The sequence below is a fragment of the Lissotriton helveticus genome, chromosome 10, assembly GCF_964261635.1.
Source record: "Lissotriton helveticus chromosome 10, aLisHel1.1, whole genome shotgun sequence".
In the NCBI taxonomy this organism is placed as follows: domain Eukaryota; kingdom Metazoa; phylum Chordata; class Amphibia; order Caudata; family Salamandridae; genus Lissotriton; species Lissotriton helveticus.
Window position 1 is genome coordinate 169794016 of NC_136071.1, and position 20625 is coordinate 169814640.

At 39.9% G+C, this 20625-nt stretch overlaps 1 protein-coding gene across 1 annotated transcript in view; it reads left to right on the forward strand.

Moving 5' to 3' along the window:
* Positions 1 to 20058, forward strand: part of LOC144786065 (cytochrome P450 3A29-like) — a 168512-nt gene extending 148454 nt beyond the window's left edge. The window contains exons 11-13 of the mRNA XM_078665010.1: positions 11208 to 11434; positions 16217 to 16379; positions 19141 to 20058. Of these exons, the coding sequence (XP_078521136.1) occupies positions 11208 to 11434; positions 16217 to 16379; positions 19141 to 19236 (486 nt within the window). The 3' untranslated portion in view covers positions 19237 to 20058. The remainder of the gene's footprint in view (positions 1 to 11207; positions 11435 to 16216; positions 16380 to 19140) is intronic.
* Positions 20059 to 20625: the final 567 nt, after the last annotated feature.

The following is a 20625-nucleotide window of genomic DNA, read 5'->3' on the forward strand; positions in this document are numbered from 1 at the left end:
TTAGATGTTGGCGGACCTGGTCCCACCATCACTTTTTTGACAGTAACACCTCCTGCCTACCTGGCGGTCCACCCCCTTGATATAGATGTTGGCAGGTCCATAAATGAAAGGCCGACTGAGTCACGCCGACTCCACCAGCAATTCCCTCCAGCCTCAACAGCGTCCTAGGCAGAATCTGCATCAATCATGATGTGCCTTTCTGTTGGGGAAAATCTGGAGTTGGCTGAATCGAAGGAATTGGGGTAAAAACATACCATTTCTGCTGTTTCTGACTCCCGTTTCTGTCTTGGACCCAATTGTCCAGGTCCTTCCTTCGTTGCCGCAACTTGGCCACGACGCCAATCCACTCCGTTGTCGCCGAGATCCAAGTTAAGTATTATTACACTTGTATCACCATGAATCGTGTGTTTACATTTTACTCTTACATGTAATTTTTGTATGTGTCATGCATAGGTGTACATATTACCACTTATAATGGTAACCTGAATTGACACTTAAAAAAATATTTATTTGGTGGTGGTGGGTGTTGTGCTTGTGGTGCCTTGGGGTTTACATTCAACAGTGTGTGTATGTTGTTGGTTTGCAATGCCATATGTCAAAAAAGGGCATTACACATTACCTACATATACATATTTATAGTTTCACAACACATATGCATAGTGAGATAATGATGAGTGTAGGACCCTGTCTCCACATCATCATGGCCTCACTTAATCAGAACTCCGCCTCCAGGGCACCACCAGCACAACGGGAATATCTAAATATGCTCACCGCAAACCCACCAGCATGACGGCGACAGAGTACTGGTAGCCAGCAGAAAAGACCGTCGACATAGCGGTTACCCAGTCTGTTGATGCCACATCTAAATATAGAGGGCGGAACGCCATCAGCTTGACGGAGTACTTGGGACCGCCGCCAGGTTGGGACAACGGTAATACCGCCAAGATCTACTTTAGGCCCTTAATCTTTATTTTGAAAGTTGAAAATCTCCAGCTGAAATAAACTGTAGTCAATGAGAGTTCTAGGAGGCTCTCCCATTTCCCGAAGGATTGCTGAACAGGATTTACTGCTGTGGAGAAGAACATAGCCGGAGCTGCTCGAAATCAGGCCAACCGGTGATGCTCCTTAGGCAGATAGACAAGCAGGTTGGCCCCGGTCTTCTCTCAGTTCTCAAAGCAGTTTTTAACCAAACAATTTCTAAGTCCCAAGTTTAGGATTTTGGCCCTCTGAGCACCTTTTAATACTACAACCAACAGTCCAGGAGGGCACCTATTGAGAATGTAGGACTCACTCAGGCTAGGTTCAGGTGCGGGTTAAAGATGGTTGGAGTCTCTTATGTCCCTGAGGTTATGATCAGAAGGACAGCAAACTAGCCCTTGGAGTCACTCTTTTAGACCTGGGTTCATGTGGTGAAGCAGGACTCAAGCAGCAAGGCAGGCCTCTGAGGGTTCAAGGCAGGCTCTGGGCAGCAAAGTAGCCCTTCCAGGTGCAGCAAATCAGTCTTGTGAAGTACACCGCAGGATATAGCAGCAGCCAGTCCTCTGAGAGTCCTTCAGCAGGTCAAGAAACTGAACTGAAGAGTGAGTCTGATGTTCCCCTTTTTATACATGGTGATTTCTCTGAAGTAGAAGTTTCTATAGAATTCCCTTTTAAGTGCTTGTAGTTTTCTGGCTCCCCTGCCCTGGCTACAAGCTGGCTGCATGAACAAAGAAGGGATGATGAGTCATTTGTGTGAAGGCAGAGCACAGCCTATTTAGTTGCAAGTGGGGCGGTGCCCAGCTCGCCCCCCCCCCCCATCCTGCCAGTTGATGGTCCATCCAGGCACACTAATCCCTCTAAGAGGATTTTTAATTACAATTTCTCAGACACCACACATGAAATGTTTACCTGTTCCCAATCAAAAGTTAGCACTTTTTTAATGTTGTAAGGCAACCCAATGTTTTCCAATGGGAGAGGTAGGTCTCACAGTAGTGAAAACATATTTCAGTTTTTCACTACGAAGACATTTAAAACTTGAAAGTACTCATCCAAACTTTTAATTACAATACACCCTGCCTTTTGGGCTACCTAGGTCATACCTTAGGGGGGATGTATAGCAAAAAAAGGAGAGTCTAGAGATTGGTAAGGGGGTTATAATGCCAAGTCGAATTGGCTTATAACTGCATTCAGGCTACAATGGCAGGTCTGGGACATGTTTTAAGGGGCTACTTAAGTGGGTGGCACAATAAGTGCTGCAGGCTACTAGTAGCATTTACATTTACAGGCCCTGGGTATATGGTATACCTCTCTAGAACGAACTTATAACTAAAATAAATATGACAATAAGGGACTTATAACTAAAATAAATATGACAATCAGGTGTAAGCCAATTTGACTATGTTTAAAGGAGGGAGCACTTAGCATTGTTTAGCAATGATAAAGAGCACAAAGTGCTAAGGCCAGCACAAACAAATGAGCAAAAATAGGAGGGGTGTCGGCAAACGTTTGGGGGAAGACCACCGTACTAAGGGGTGTAGGATATTTGCATGCAAGTGATATCTGATTACCATAGATACCACTGCACCCTCAACTGCTGTTCACAATGAGGGCATAGATATGTATATTTTAACTCATGGTTTAAGAAAGGTGACTGCAGTGGAGAGGCACAGTGGATTGAGCTTTGTGCCTTGCTCTAAACCATGGAAAGCCCAAACCTGCCTTGTCCTGTTGTGTTTTGATGTGACATTACTCATGCCATGTTAGTATTTAATCCTACTGCCTGATTTAAAATTGTTAACTGACAAAAGCAGCCTGAGAAGAAAGAGAGAGACGATTGGATTTGTCATTGATTTGTGTACTGCCACAATGGAGTTTTGTGGCAGTGCTTTACTTGTACTTCACTTGTGTGGTTGCCATTGTGGAATCTGGCCACCCTGGACAATTTGATGAGCTTTGTAAGCTTGCTAAGAGTGCTGCAGGCATTGGATTAAGTGTTGTTAACACAGCCAGATAATGCAGCATAGCAGGAGCAAATGTTACTACCAGCACAGAGATATGCTGAGACACTGTGGAGGCCGGTGGGGCTGCTGTCTACTTTCGCCCTTTGGCCTTTAATGTTACATACAGTACAGACCTTGTCCCTAATAAGTTTAATAATTGCTAATTTCTGTAATTTGTAGACCTATCCTGTACAATATATAATAATACAGTGTAAAATACCAACCATTGTATATGCATACTGATTTCTGGCTTACGGTTTGAGGCTCTGTGTACACCATTTACAGATGAGACATTTTCTGATGGGTTTGTCGGACTCCAAACACTCCCACTTACTTGAGCATAGCTCAGTAGGAGAGAGTTAGAGACTACCTGCTTCCTTGTTCTCTAAAAAGGTCATAGTTGCCTTTTGCGGTTTAGCGAATCTACCAGGTGTGACCCACATTAATTTGTAGTAACACAACAGTGGTTTTTGCGTCTTTTGGCAACCCGCTCAATTATGGTGCTGGAAGGGATTGAATTCTCTAACTAGTAGTACACAAATAGAAAGATAAGAGCAAAGATGGAAAGAAAAGTAGAATATAACAGGAATTATCAGCTTCTGCCTTAACAAAAGAGATTTTCCAGGCAGAGCTGCTTGGGGCATCAATTTACATTCGTTTCATGTCTGGCTAGGATAAGGATCTGTAAGTAAGGAAAACTATCAGAACTTAGTTGTAAAAACACAATTGAATTAAATCAGTAAAAAGACAGGAAAAGGCTGAACTAGAGACATGAAATAATATAACCAAGCGAAACCGCTTGCCCTCTATGCACTGTTGCAACTCCTGTTTGGAAATCATAAACACAATTCATGAAACCTATCCCATAATCTTTATAAAGACAGCAACAACACAAATATCTTTTTTTGTTGATTCAATGCTTTTTTACTAATATATTTTGGTTCATCAGAACATTATTCGGAATCATAACATTCCATAAACATAAATAATACAATGCTTTTTTTTAGAAATCCATTTTCTCTTTCAAAAGGTGCCCATGCCCAATGCATTTCGGGCCACACGGCCCTTCGTCAGGGGCTGTACCTGAAAAAAAAATATATATATACATATTCACAACATTGAAAAAACCTCCAGCGTCATAGGTTGCAGTTTAGAACATTGCTATTTCATGAGAAACATAAAGTCAATGAATATGTTTACTTTGAGTGTGTTCATGATATACATTTAGACTCTGGAAAAAATGGAAAATATGGAGAAACCTAGGTAACAAACATACTGTAACATCGTGATGCATAGTTCTTAATCGCACTTTAACCGTGATATCTACTCACTTGTGAGTATAAAGAGATAATGGTCCCTGTGATCAGAAAAATAGAAGACGGATCCTAGTCGGTCCGGGGTAATCACACACTAGCGTAACCGTTTTCTGTGAACAAGAAAAAGGCTGACTCACTATGTTGTTCCACGTCATGAAAATGAACAAAGCTCAAGTATAACGAGAAGATCACAACACAAACCTGAGTAAAAAGGCAGCGTTAATGCAATGAAGAAAACGCCAGATATGGACCGTCGTGTCTAATGCCTAAAAAAGCACGAAAATGTAATGAACCACGTGGTACTCGTAAATACAACCCATAAATTTGAAACACTGACAAGAACTGGTGAAAATCAACCCGAACTGACCTTCCGTGATAGAATCTATTCAGCAAATCAACTCTACGCCCTGTTCCAAAAGATGTGTTCCCATATGACTGTAAACCGTCTTTTCAGTGGATGTAGGTTCTAAAGAGATAACAACATAACACGTTTCAGGACAATGTTATTGTTTACTTGCACTTTTGTATTATATAAACATGCTAGGATGTTTGCATTTAGGCTCCTAGATAATATATGTATTTTGTTCATTATGTCACTTCTACTTACAAATCTATCCGAATAATTTGCATTCACTAATATAGTTTTTTCGTAACGTATGTGAATGTGACCGTGAGTTTGAAATAGTATTTTACAAGTTTCAATATGGCGCATGAACCAACACGACACTAAGGTTTCACTTCTAGTGGTGATAGTCCTTTTTCGATCACCATATTCGTCTTTACATGCGCGACTTGCTGCTCTGTTGAACACATCGGGCGTAACCTGTTGACTTCGTACCACGGCGTTTGGCTCTACCGGGCGTTGTCGGTAACTTCTTCGAAAAGGTACGGTGGAATATTGGGAACTGGTTGACGTGCTCCCCGTTAAACAGGCTGGATTATTATTTGTAAACTGAAACGTGTTATGTTGTTATCTCTTTAGAACCTACATCCACTGAAAAGACGGTTTACAGTCATATGGGAACACGTGTTTTGGAACAGGGCGTAGAGTTGATTTGCTGAATAGATTCTATCACAGAAGGTCAGTTCAGGTTGATTTTGTCCAGTTCTTGTCAGTGTTTCAAATTTATGGGTTGTATTTACGAGTACCACGTGGTTCATTACATTTTCGTGCCTTTTTAGGCATTAGACACGACGGTCCATATCTGGCGTTTTCTTCATTGCATTAACGCTGCCTTTTTACTCAGGTTTGTGTTGTGATCTTCTCGTTCTACTTGAGCTTTGTTCATTTTCATGACGTGGAACAACATAGTGAGTCAGCCTTTTTCTTGTTCACAGAAAACGGTTACGCTATTGTGTGATTACCCCGGACCGACTAGGATCCGTCTTCTATTTTTCTGATCACAGGGACCATTATCTCTTTATACTCACAAGTGAGTAGATATCAGGGTTAAAGTGCGATTAAGAACTATGCATCACGATGTTACAGTATGTTTGTTACCTAGGTTTCTCCATATTTTCAATTTTTTCCATAGTCTAAATGTATATCATGAACACACTCAAAGTAAACATATTCATTGACTTTATATTTCTCATGAAATAGCAATGTTCTAAACTGCAACCTATGACGCTGGAGGTTTTTTCAATGTTGTGAATATGTATATTTTTTTATTTTTTTCAGGTACAGCCCCTGACGAAGGGCCGTGTGGCCCGAAATGCATTGCACCTTTTGAAAGAGAAAATGCATGGGCACCTTTTGAAAGAGAAAATGGATTTCTAAAAAAAAGCATTGTATTATTTATGTTTATGGAATGTTATGATTCCGAATAATGTTCTGATGAACCAAAATATATTAGTAAAAAAGCATTGAATCAACAAAAAAAGATATTTGTGTTGTTGATGTCTTTATAAAGATTATGGGATAGGTTTCATGAATTGTGTTTATGATTTCCAAACCGGAGTTGCAACAGTGCATAGAGGGCAAGCGGTTTCGCTTGGTTATATTATTTCATGTTTACAGGCGCAATTTGGGCATTGCGCGTACCTCAGTAGCACGCATTGAAAAATTAGTACACACAGTTAAAATTTGATTAAATTAAGGTGTGCCTCTACTATTAATAATTTTTGAACTAGAGACATACCTGATCAAGGCATCTGCTAAGCACCCACACTTAGCAAAATTAGTTAAAGTGTAATCCAGAAGGTCTTCTAAAAGGCATACAGCTCTACCAAAATCTGAGGCTGAAGTCGTATGTAGAGAATTGGAACAATGAAATTGATAGTCTTCCCTAATTACCTTGAAAAATAACTGGTGTAGTAAAGTTGTAATCTTAGGAAACACTAAATCCAGAGGAAAAAACAATGGCCAAAATTCCTCCTCCATATTATTCCTAGGAAGGTAGAAATTCAAAGTGTGAATCCCCCTTAACCGCATGCGTGCGGCATGATTTCCGCCCGTACGCTGGATTTTGCGGATTCGCATGTTACGTGACGAGCTGGGCTCGTCATGAGCGTGCCAGGAGGCTACCTCATGACGAGCCCAGCTCGTCATGAGCGTCGAAGGGGTTAAAAACTAGCTTACCTCCAGAAATGGAATGATTTTTACCACCCAACTTTCAATCAGGCTCTTAGTGTAAAAGCACAACAATAAAACTCATTTATGCTAGAAGTGTGTGGTCTTGTGAGAGACAGACATTTCTCAACCTCAAGGGAAGAAAACATATGTCTTGGCTCCTGGGAGTTTCTTAAGAGTGCAACACACTAAAAACAGACCTAAAGGTGAAAGGGACATCCGGAGGAGGTGGCTTGAAGTATTTACAACAAAACACATAGCCACAGCAAAGACGATGTGATCGGTCTCATGGTTCTCTTTCGCATAGTTTAATTACAACCTTTATTAGTCAACAACCAGGGTTTCCCTTTGATAAGTCTCCATTTATTATCACTCAATTATTGTCTGAAAAGTTGTGGTTCTTAGATATATTCACCTGTAGGTGAGGGATCCCTGAAGACAGTTTGAGGATTCACCTAGACAGGAGAGACGATGAGATCGTTGGATATTTTATGATGACTAGGCGACCATAAAAAATGACATCTTTTGTTGAAGATAGTGCAGTCGTTGGGGTATATGAAGATCAGAAAGGTCAGGTAGAAGGTTTGATAGTGTACTGCTTCTTTATTTCTAGCTGTAGAAACAGAAATTGAAAAGGATACAAGTGCCAGTAGAGGAAAGTATGTGCCACACACATTCTCTGAGATGACCCAGATGCCTAGTGAGATGGAAACACTCTAAGGATTCAATAAGTCATTATCATGACTCCAAGCCCTAGTCAAGGGCATTAGCTTTTATTTAAAGATTTGTCTTCACAAATAATTGAACTCCAAGCAGGGGGTATTTGGTTTGGAGGTGACTACACTGGTTCTCACATTGGGTCTAGACATTGGTTTCATGAACAAGTTTGCTGTACTTCAAACTGTGAACAGTAATTTGGAGCATCGCTCCTAGTCACCCCTAGGCCTAATGTTCAACCACTTGATAGAAAGGGACAGAATACCTGCCCCCAGGTTCTACTTAGATTAGGTTAGGTCTTCAAGGAGAAGACCACGACACAAGACAGACTCGCAAACCAGACGTGAAAAGCCACAGTATATGAATAGTGCTAAAAGCATCCTACTGCCAGTCTTACGAGACAGATCAGTGTCCTAAATAAATGTCTGCATCCCATCCAGAGGTAAAATTAGTCGCTCTTGGATTACTACAGATCCCACTATCTTGTAATGTCAAATTTCCCAGCTAGAGCAATCCTAATTGATTGATTCAATCTGTTAAAACACAAAGATATTGGGATTGACCAAAAAAGCTCATAAACTATGAAGTCATCTCCTTGTTTTGTGAGTCCGCCCTTGTCCAGTTAGAATAAAAGATGCATCCTGAAAAAGGTCATCCTTAGCATCCAGGAAAAGGATCTCAATGTTTATGTCCAGGAGTCCTGGAACATACCTGTAATGTCAATCTTGAAAGATAGTATTAGTAGTGCAGAAGATCCTGTCTGGTATGGCTAGCCAAGATTTAGGGACCCAGAAAATTGATTTGTAGGCGAATGATAACATATGTAATTAAACACAGCAAGAGGGAGCAGAGGTCACTCGCTGAAAAGGTAATCTGCAGTGAGAGTGGAGGCCTTAGGCAATAATGGTCAGACTGAAATTTAGGGAGCATGTTTATTGGACATCAGGAGTCAATGCATGCTTTCACAACATAACAAAAGAATGGTTAAGGCTTTTTTTGTCAAGTGTATATAAAAGACAGGTCCAGTAGCATACCTATTAGTTCTACTGGCCTCTACTAGAGACCGGATCTGCTTTAGGACATTAATGGGTGAACCAGTCAAAAGAAAAAATACCCAAGTACTATATAGCTAGATGCAGGAAACCTTCGGTGTAAAAGGTCCAGCTTAGCGAGAAAACATTGTTCTCTTCACTCACTACAGCATCACTCTCAAACAATGACAATTGGCATTCTAGAATGTTGCTCTTTTTAATGATGTCAGCTTGAGTTTTGAGATCTACTATAACATCATACTCCGGATGGCATTATTTTTATCTTCCTACTTATTTTGATTGTTTATGATTTACCAATGGCACTCTGTTCATGTAAGTCTTGGTTAACTAGATTCACGTGTTGCAAGGGAGGAAGATGTGGTGTGAATGATGATGATGACTGTAGGGTGAGCAACAAGGTTATAGAAAGCGGTGATAATGTTGAAGGAGGTAGTGGTAGTGATGGAGTACGCGTTAAGTCAAGAGCCGATTTTGGCATGGATGAGAAGGATCTAGAGTAAGGAATCCTGCCCAGAGGGTTAAGGGATTTTGTGTGTGGTGAAAAGGCATTTTTTGATAAAGAATAGTATACAGATGCAATGAAGCGAAGTATTCATAGATGTTGGTATATTTGTAGTTTCATATCAATTTAGCTTTGTTTGGAACTTATTGTATTACATTCCTATTTTTTAATTTTTTTTTATGTTGTATTAAACGGGGGATGTGTTATGTTGTATTGTTTCTATGTGTTTGGTTAAAGGTAGTAACATTTTCTATATGGAACACAAAACATCGGTAGGTGACAACTGCAAGGAGGACCTTGGGTGAAGAGGTGCCAGCCTGCCGACTTCAGATAATAAATTTGTCTACTCCAGGATATGTGTATGATGTATTTATGTTTCACTGGACACGACACTGGCACATTGGATTCATCTGCACAGATAACAGATGAATATAGTTTGGTCAGACAGAAACCTGCCCCTAGACGTAATTCTGAACTTGCCACCTGAGGAGTACTGTAGTGTAGTTCCTATATTCCCAATAGGCTCTGCGCATTGGAATAGCATATACTATAGAATTGACTAGGTCTCTATTGCATATACTAAACTTAATTGTGTGTGTGCCAGCTAACTCCGAGGTCACTAGAAACTTTCTCGAATTCACAATAAGGGATTAGTTTCTGCCAACCACATAAACATGACAACTTTGTTTCCCAAGAATAAGAAATATATCTCTAGAGTCGCGGAAACAATAGATGACTATTTCACTCAGTCAATCGTGCATGCTTCGTTTCACCAGAGGTGCAGAGAAATAGAGAGACAGGCGTTTTCAATAAAAAGGTTATTTATTGAACAGTCTTCTTTCTCATGCAAAAGAAATGAACTTCTACAATCACAGTACTTAGCATGAAGTAAAGTGCGTACAGTAAAAAGAGTATTACAAAATAACACTGTAAAAGCGTGATATGGTTTCTAAGCCATAAGATAAATACATAAAATAAATAAAAGACTAAAACGTACTCCACTGGTGCTTCTAATATACGCCTACCCCGGTGTACCTAACCTAAGTCTAGTACGAGGGAAGAAGTAAGTGTGGTGTAGCAAAGATTTAGTATTTTCTGCCAGGAATCTATCCAAGATTTCTCTTAGGGTTCTAATCAGCCCCGTACCTTGGTTTTAGAATGAAGAGTTCTGGTATCTCTCTCTCAGGACTCGATTTCCCAACAACCCGCAAGGGTAGCTTGGAAACACTGGAGCTGGATTTCTCGGCAGGAGAAAAGACAGCGTCTTTCTCAGTGCGTCTGCTGGAGGGTCGGCTTCCTTCGGCACTTGCTGTAGCGAGCTGCGTTGGGCAAGTAGATAGTCGAACTGCTCCAAACCACCGTGTGTTTGCTAAGTCAAGTGTGGGCATATTTATACCTTGAAGGTGCCGAGTTTGACATAAGGTTGGACATAATAACGTCACTAAAGACTTGTGGTTCTTTGAAAACTCCATGAGTTCTTGGAGAAATCAATATTCAAGCAAGGGGATTTCCCTAACTGCTGAAGGCTAGTTTTTCCAAGAAATTGTTGTGGATTTTCGGAACTAGTGGAAGTAGCCATGCCGTATTTGGACTGCATGGCCATGTCTAAATATGGTTATGATTTCTATGCCTATATAAGGATAGGGTGATTTATACTTATATATGGACATGAATCTGGAACATTACACTAGGGTCCTAAAATGATACATAACAGTACGGTCAAGGCAACATAACATAATTGTAGACGTTATTGTATGAAATATCCCTTCACCCACACTACTGAACCTATCAAATTGCTTGCCAAGCTTTAAATAGTTCTCAGCCAATAGCATCAGAACAAGTAGAACATTTCAAAGTTGTAAATGTGCAGCATTAGCACCAGAATGGTTTTAAAAATATAGAGTTATCAGCAGACAACTAAAGGAGACCTGATAGAAAATACACAGTTTATACTTGGGGCATTTTCAGTGAATAAGCGCATCTTTATACAGTAAACTGCATGTTTCCTTGTTCTCCACATATTGCGAAGATATATTTTATTGCTGAGCTCTTCCTATCTCCCCATATCAGGCTCCTCCTACTTATGAAGCATTGATGCAGATGGAATACCTGGACATGGTCATCAATGAAAGCCTGCGGCTCTACCCCCCTGGAGGACGGTTGGAGAGAATGTGCAAGAAAACCATTGAGATAAATGGAATAACCATTCCAGAGGGTGTGGTGGCGATGATACCAGCCTACGTGATGCATCGTGACCCAGAGTATTGGCCAGAGCCAGAGATATTCAACCCTGAAAGGTATCTGAAGTATTAGAGAGAAAAAATGGAAATGGGAGCATGGGCATAAGAACCTAGGGCTTCATGTACAAATACCTTTTGGGATTACAACCCCTGTGATTCAAAAAATCACACTGTTTGTTACTGCAAAAGACCTTTTCTTTATGTATAAAAGGCCTTTTCTGAGTCACAAAATTATTTCTGATGCATAAAAGTACTTTTCCGTGCCATCCAAAATTGTAAATAGGATGGAGCATGAAACAGGTGCCCATTCCAATTTCCAATTAGGAAAGGAATGTATCCATGGTTTACAACCACAATTGCAGGCAATAACCATTGATTAGTTACAGACCCCAGAGTAGGGGTGGTAACTGATTCACAAATGGGAAGGTTGCCCTATCAGGACCCCTTCGTTCTTCTAAGACACATGAGCTACTTTGAAAAAAGGTTTTCCATTTTGAAATGCAGTCATAGATATGGAGGTCTGCTTCTTCTTACAGGCCATTATCTTTGTGATTGAAGCCAATCACAGGGGGTTGCAAATTATGCCCTGGCCAATGAATATTAATTGGGTAGGTAGTTCAGCCAAGTCCTGCGATTCTGTGTTTTGTGAACCTACCTATTTGCATATAGGACGGTTTGCATTATAATATTCCATTTCAAAATGGCAGTGCCCAATTGCAACCAGTTATTGCAAATGAAATCATACTACATCAGTCCTCTACCTTCTTATAACAAGATTCAAAGTAGCCAAAACATTATTGTATGCTCAAAGTAACAAGGACAAGATCATACTGCTCTCATTCCACCTCTTGACACCTACTTACCGCTCACCTAATGCCTCTGCAGGCAACCCTTTTTTCTTCTACCTTTATATTTGAGAGAATACCCTTTACCTCTCATATCACAAACCCCACATAACCCACAACTTACCATCCACACCTGTCTTTACCCAGAAACACTCTCCTCTCTACGAGCCAGATGTACAAAGCTTTTTTCAGCTCGAAAGGTCCCAATTCACAGTCCTAAAAAAGCCTTTATAAATTTACAAAGCCCTATTTATAATTCGGTAAGCTGTTACCGAATCACAAATTGGGTTTTGCGAGTCGCTATTAGGAAGGAACATGCCAAGGGCGTCCCTTCCTAATAACGAGTTTCACAGTCATGTATGATTGTTTTGCAACCGGAATGCAGTGCCTAAACATTCATACATAACAGACTCTCTGAAGGAGGTGGTAACCGATCACAAAGGGGTTTACAAGGGAGCCCTTCCTCTTTGTGCATTTTTTAAGAGCAGACAGTGGTCCAATGGAACACTGCCTGCTCTTAAAAAATTAAAAGGAAACTTTTCATTTTTCTTTTGTAAATGCATCTCATTTTCCTTTAAGGAAAACGGGCTGCATTTCGAAATAAAAAAACTTCTTTATTTAAAAAGTGGTCACAGACATGGGTGTCTGCTGACGCAAGCAGGCCACCATCCCAGTGAGTGCTGGACATTCACAATGGGTCGCAAATTGTGACCTGCTTCATGAATATTAACGAGGCAGGTCTCTTGGAACCCATTGGGAATCGCAAACAGTGTAAAACACAGTGTTGTACATAGCTGTTTGTGATCTGTGCAACCTAGCAATAACTGAAAAATGCTAAATTCAGGCATATAAAAGGAGAATTTAAATATTTACAGGTAGAGTTTTTTTAATGAATTAGCACTAACGGCTCGATTTCGCTAGCGGACGGATCCAACATCAATTTTGTACTGGAACCGACAGACCTCCTGTCGCCGGTCCCAACCCAGCAATTAGGATGCAACCTAACACTGATCGGTTGCATTCCTATTCTTTACAATTTGAGCATGCATTCCGACCAGAATGCATGCTCTCATTGTAAAGAGAAGAGGTGCAGTTCATCCCTACACCCGTGGCAGGAACCTCATGATGCCTGCCACAGGTGCAGGGATCCACAGGGGCCTCCAACCAGAGGCCGTGCACCCATGAGACCCTGCTGGGGCCACCGAAAGTCGACTTCCGGAAGCCTTTCTATGTCGGAAAGGCCAGCACAGAAAGGCTGTCGGAATCCGACATTGTAATCCCTCGGGCTGAAATAGCCGCCCTTGGGATTACTGGAGGTTTTCCGAAAGGCAGACGGGCTCTCTCCGAGCCCGTCGTAAGCTATTCAAAAATCCAGTTCAGATTCCTTTCCGACCGAATCCATCCAAGTGGATGGGTCGGAAATGAATCCGAACAGCTGATTATGATGCTGTAAGAACGGCTCTAACCGAGGGTCTGAACCATTAACTACGGCATAGTAATCGGCCTCTAGATCTTTATGCATTGATACCAAGTCCGCAGTTTGGAGCCAGGCCTGGGATCTAAAGTCAGATTATCATAAAAAGCAGATTCCAATGTAAAGCAATAGAAAAATACATTAGGTTATACTTTGGCCATTTAGGCCTAAGGCTAGAATGGTCGACCTCAAAGCTACGAAACCATGTTCGAGTCTCAGCAGGGATGCTCAACATCCTTTGATTCTGGGAAAATCACTTAATCTCCCCATGCCTAAAAAATGGATGTGTTCCCTGGTCCTGCATGGAAGTTACTTCCACATCAAAGTTAGAATCTGTTGCAACTTGCTTTTTAAGACAGAGAGATAAAATGCTCCCACCAGGATAATTAATTCCTGGTTGCGTGCCCAACTGGATTAAAGCAAAGTGACATCATCATGGCATCATCACTGGGCATGAGGAGTTGATGTGACTGTGTAGTAGTGCTGTAATTTGGAGAGGGAAAAGCTTGCAGGAGTTGGATGACATCTTGTAAGGAAACCAGTCAGTCCCAGAGATCTGAGACCATGTGAATTCAGCCAATGGCTGTGCAAGGTGATAATATTGACAAACATGTACTGTCCCATTTATTGTGAGACTTAGAGGAGGAATTACTTACCCTAGATGATTGCTTTGTCTTCCCCTGGTCACCATCCTAATAGTCTATTCATTTTCTGGATATCTGTCCAGAACACTGTCTGAAAATGGGTTTTCAGACCCTCCAGCACAAAGGACTTAATCAAGATACCAACCTGAGAAAGAACACCTGGTGGACACCAATCTCTTCACAACCCACTGACCAATATTTGAATGAGATACACTCTGGGTAACGATCATTCCTGTGATATTTTAATGGGATAGTTAGTGGAATTCAAACCCACTTTCATCACAATAGGAATAGTTGCAGGTATAAAAATTTACAAGGTAGTGACAATTATATTTATCAATAGGCAGAATAATACAAATTATTGTAACATTATGATGGTATCATAAAGCTTCCTTTATATATAAAGCACCCGACCCCTCCTTTCTCTCAGCTAATTAAGCTAAACATAGCACTAAAAGAGGCCTACTTCGAGTTTCATAGCTGGTTTACACCAGCATATCTTTTGTGAACAGTCAAACCAATGTTCAGCAAGAAACAGCAGCAGCTGTGTCTGTGTTCCAAAGTCGGCAGACCCTTTACATCATTCATCTACTTTGGAAGTGACAACACTAGATTTCCCATCATTCACCTGCACAGGAAGTGACATCACTCCTGTGCCCTCCGAGGACCTTCTTAATGGCTGCCACGGTTTGGGGGCGTCACAAGTGCTTGAAAGGCAAGCCCTTGTGTGCACATCCGCCCAGTACGCACAGTGCCAGGAACTTTGGTCCTCTACCTTCCCTCTTCTACAATGTTGCAACCCTTCACGCCCTCAACTGCGGGCCGCTACTCCACATGAAGGTGCCTCACCATACAAAACAGAGAGAGCATTCGCCTGCACTTCTTGCAAGTTTCAGGCTCTTACCTATACCCAACACCTCACTCGCTCACACTCGCACAGTCCTGCAACCACCCACACAACACTCTACAGTTGCATGCTCCTCAACACCCACTCACTCACCAAAGACACCACAGAGATAGGAATACTTAGAATGGAAAATATATGATAGTTACAACAAAGTGGAACAATATATGGGGTCACAGAAATCATGTGCCAGGGACCCACTGGCATACCGGTGCTCATACCAAGGTACAGAATACAGTGAAAAACTAGAGCTGTCATTTTCTGTGATATCATTTTGGCCCTTTTCTATACTTCAGCTGCTTTAGGTCTTAGGTGTATAAGAATAAAGGTTCATGACATATGATATAACGTGCAATATTAGTGGATAATACAAAATTACAGGATGGCGGCAATACTGTACAGGTTAAAGTCTGCAAGGACTGTGGACAGTCTTCAGGTTATGCCTAATATCTGAAAGAGAGTGCTATTGTGGCACATATTAGGGACTCAAGGTAGTCTTGATGTCCCTCTGTAATGTGGAAAACCAACCCTACTATGCTACATTTGCGCTTATCTTTGTTTCAGTTAACTTTACTCCTACTCAACCTAATTCTGCATAAACATTTCCTTTTTTATTTTAAGTGTCAATGTATTTTGTTTTTTTAAATTTATGTTTGTAACTTAGAATTTGTTTTACTGGTATAAACATGTGACACCTCCCATGTGAATAACCCTGCCTACAGCTCATACTTTCTTTAATGCATACATTCTGTGTAAAATAATTCAATAGATTTTTACCATCCCTTTGAAGCAATGTGTTTCAGATGCATAACGTTCAAGTAAATAGATGTAACCATTATTGGCCTATTTATAGAACCGAGACAACTAAGACCTTTATAATGGGTAAAGTGATTTCAAACGATGGAAGCAAATGTGACGAGTTAAAATCTTCTCATGATCCTCTACTTGTCTATGATCTCTAATCATATTCAGGTTCAATAAAGAGAACAAAGAAACTCAGGAACCTTACACTTTCCTACCCTTTGGAGCTGGTCCCAGGAACTGTATAGGAATGAGGTTTGCCCTTCTCATCATGAAAGTTGCCGTGACTGTCCTGCTGCAGACGTTTTCGTTCCAGACTTGCGAAGAGACACCGGTGAGCAACAAAACTTTACCCTGACTTTACAATATGTTTTTGAGTTGCAATTAATTTTTATCTTTATTTTTGTGTCTTTAATTTTAATGTCTCACGTTGTGCCACTAGAGTCTCTTCAAATTGTCCTAACGATATGTAAAAATATTTGGTTGTTGATAGTGACATCTGCCCATCTAACTTCCTATCTCAACCCCCAAGATCTTTAGAGTTCTACTGAACTCCTGCCATATCAGTTGGTTGGTGTTAATTGATCCTTGGCCCAACAGGAATAATTGGTACTAGAGCTGTCAAAAACAACTTTTGCAGAGTCTATGTAATTCTGAGGCACAAATTGTAATCCAAGATTTAAGAAAGAAATTAGACATTTAATCAATTAAACATAGAGGAGAGTCTCAAAAGTTAATAAAATCCTTGCTTAATGGTCACGTGTCCTTACGTACAGGAAAGGATCCTGATCCCTTTCACTGCTTAGCATAACTATAATCTGTTATAGTTCGCCACTATATATATATAGAGTGTAAAGATTAAGAAAACACAACCTCAGTGTGATCACCTGCAGCAACTGCAAATGTCCAGACCTTGGGCAATTTACACCAGCCATGTAATTTAAGGAGACACAATTTGACACATTCTACTGAATGATTCACAAATCTGCAGACATATCATCAGCCTCTGATCTGTACTGCAGAGCACTGCACAATGATTGCATTTAATAATTAGTAAGTCGCTATTTATAATGCAGTAGGGTGGATGTGCCTTCCTGGTCTATTCTTGAGTTCTGTGAAGCATTTTCTGATTTAACAAAACGAATAGTTGCTCCAATACGGTTATCTTGGCATCCTAGCATGATGCTTAAATAAACTTTTTTGTAGACAAGGTATTAGACCAGAATTATGTTGCTCATATCTTACCATATTTACACGAAATGTGATTTAAAAAATATTCACTAAGATTTAAGTACATGCAATGGAGCCAAATGACTCCTACGGAAACAGTAATGTCTCAAATATGGTTTATTTAGGTAGATACATCCAGTTATTGATACATATGCTAATTTCAGTAATCGATACAACCAACCAGTTGATTCTTCTACCACCTATTATTTGTCATGATGTAAGAAAGGCTTTTCGCACTTGCCTCCTTAGGTGGGTGTGTTTGGTACGGAAGAACTTTGGTGTCTCATGAAGGAGCAGAAAATCTTTGAAAATATTTCTGTTGACAAAATACATTTGGGGGAAAAATGGAGTCAGAACCCAATATTACTGAAAGAGGCTATTCAAAATTGGATGACAATCTACCGGGTTAATTCCTGGCGCTCACTATTCACGAGTTTGTACAACAGACCACAATGTATATTGCTGTGCTCCAAGGGAAAGAGGAATCAACCTACCTCCTTAGATACAGATCCGAAGGATCTTTGACATATAGTAATCAAGACCCTGAGCACACGCTGGATCCTATCACATTAGAGTACACCATATAATGCACAAAGGTTCCTCTCTGTGTTCTTTATTTTCTTTCTTTTGCCCTGCCAACACGTGTTACGTCGTACAGGAAGTTCCCCACGACTTCTTCAGGGCTATAAAATATAATAAACAACTGGTTGTAGTGTGCATCTAACACACCACACCATCCTGCACCCGCGACTGTTGTATACAAACCATTACCATATTCGTGAATCAGTTATGCTGAGTGGAAACCCAAAATTCACTGTCTGGACCAGCCTATGAATCCATGTCCAGTATTTCCACAGCAACTCAACATATTTATTTAAAAAATGCACTTAATTGTTGTATTATCAATGTCACAATTATTAAGAGAAAGTTATGTGCACATCTACTTTGAGAGCTTTGTTGTATGCACAATTTAAACCATAGATTAAGGTTGTTGCTTAAGCCCACTGTGATGGGAGTAGAAATACATTTCGAAGTATCTGCACAATTGCACCATGCCCCACATCTCTTAATAATGATATTTTATTGTCTCCTTTAATGTGATAGGATCTAGTGTGTGCTCAGGGTCTTGGGTATTACTGATAGAGAATTAGTGTACAATTTACTGATAGTTCCGAATCAAAATATCAAAAAAACTGGAGCCCATCTACAAGTTAAAATTTCATTTCCTTGTTGCAGCTACTTTGAAACTTTTGCAGAGATGGGCCAAAACATTTTTCTCTGAGGATACCTTTGTCAGCATATTTACTGCACATCGCTTAATTGGGCAATTTAAATTTGCGTCTAGTTGGATTACATATAACTATCTAACTGAATTACAAACAGACTTTTCACGTAAAAAAGAATGGCTGAAAATGTGTATTTAAGGAATTTGATAGACATTGCCAATCAATTAACAATGAGAGGTTAGAGCCATATACTGCCTCCTCTGTGTATATCTGCACTCCAACAAACACTTTCCATAGCCACCATTACAAATATATCTCTAGTAAGAATTCAGAGTTTTGATCTTTTGGTCTAGTGTAAGAGAAAGTGAGGAATGGCCACAATTCACCACAGGTCTACTGCTGATTAGAAAAAAGTGTTGCGTTATAATAGGCTTAAGATAAATATTTCAAAGGTAATTGTTGCAGGATGAGGGTCCACTTGCATAAATCAGGGTACAATAATTGATCTGGAGAGAAATTAATGAAAGGGTCACATTTTTGGTTTGACAAATGTATTTCATTAAGGCTTTATTTTCTTTTTTGCCTGCTTCCTCCATGCTTCTGCTCTGATAGTAAGTTCTCATTTTGGTTTCCCCCAAGATTCCTCTGGAATTTGACCCAAAAGGTGTTTTGAGACCCATCAAGCCCATCGTCCTCAAGTTTGTCCCCAGGGATGGTGGACAGCCTCATGAATAAGATATGATGAAAATGCGACATTTTTACATGGGAGCTCCAGGCATACATCAGGCTGAAAAATTGACCTCTGATATGGACAGCCGTCATCAGGAGAGAAACATAAAATGAAAATGCTCTTCTTGTAGATATAAGATTTATTTTCATTGCTTGCAACTAAGACCATTTTAAAATGTACACATTGTCTTAAAACTCTACCTTTTGTGAGTTATGTTTTCCAATTTGAACTTTTTCACCTAAAATTATGGCCAATGTTTTAGCTATTGTGTAATGTTTTGCTTTCATGAGGAATCTGATCACAACTAAAAGCTGTTATATCTGCTTTTCCTATAAAATAACTAACTATGACACCAATATTAGGCATCACCTTTTGCAAAACTATTGCTAACCATGTGTTCCTATAACAAAAATATTGTAATGTAGAGTAGGATTTAAAATACGTCAAAATACATTCTGGGTTGAAATACATGAAAATGAAACATCATTTAATAAATGTTTTTTTTGTTTTCCAACTTTTTGAATAAATATTTTTCTCTGTGAATAGCTGGATATATATTGAGACAATCCATCAAATCACACTCTAATTATTAATACGTCTATGTTATGCAAGTGAAAAAGAAGGTTATTTCCTTCAACAAAAATTGCAAAAATGTTTTAGGATAATTCATCTGAAACACATGCTGCGATTTGGAGCTGCAAAGTATACCCGGTTGTATTGAAGGTATATGTTACATGTTAAGGCACAACAAGAAACTCTATACCCACAATGCACATTATCCATGAAATATTGTGAGCCAAATAAAGTCCAATAGACTAAATTCTAAATGCTGTCTTGCTATGTGCTATAAACTGATGCTGTGAATAACTAAAATGCATGCAATACGACTAATGAAACTGTAAAGGTACCTACGTTTAGCCAATGATATTGGCTGAGGCTGTATTTGCGTTTAGCAGACTCAAATCCTTTTTTTAAAATGTATTTATCTCAAGGAGTAAACATATTAGCCATACATCAAGAGAAAAAATCAATATGTATACATTGAGTAAATAAACGTATAGGAAAGAGCCAAGAAAGAAAAAATAAAGTACAGAGAAAAGAGAAATATTAAGAAATACATTGATACCCAACGCTTTTACAATTCTAATTTTAACATAGGCCCCCAAGTTCTATGAAACTTCTTTCTAGAGCGGGCACCTCTGCTCTTAGCTATAGCCATCTCCCTTTCGAAGGTCTCCCTTAGCACTGCCCACCATTCCAGAGCCCTGGGTGGTATCTTAGCTATCCCAGCGCGGGCAATGCATAGTCATGCTGTTGTTATAGTAATCGATAGAAAGGATCTTAATCCTAAAACCGCATCTGATTTAAAGCCAAGCATAAGCTCTTTTTCCGTC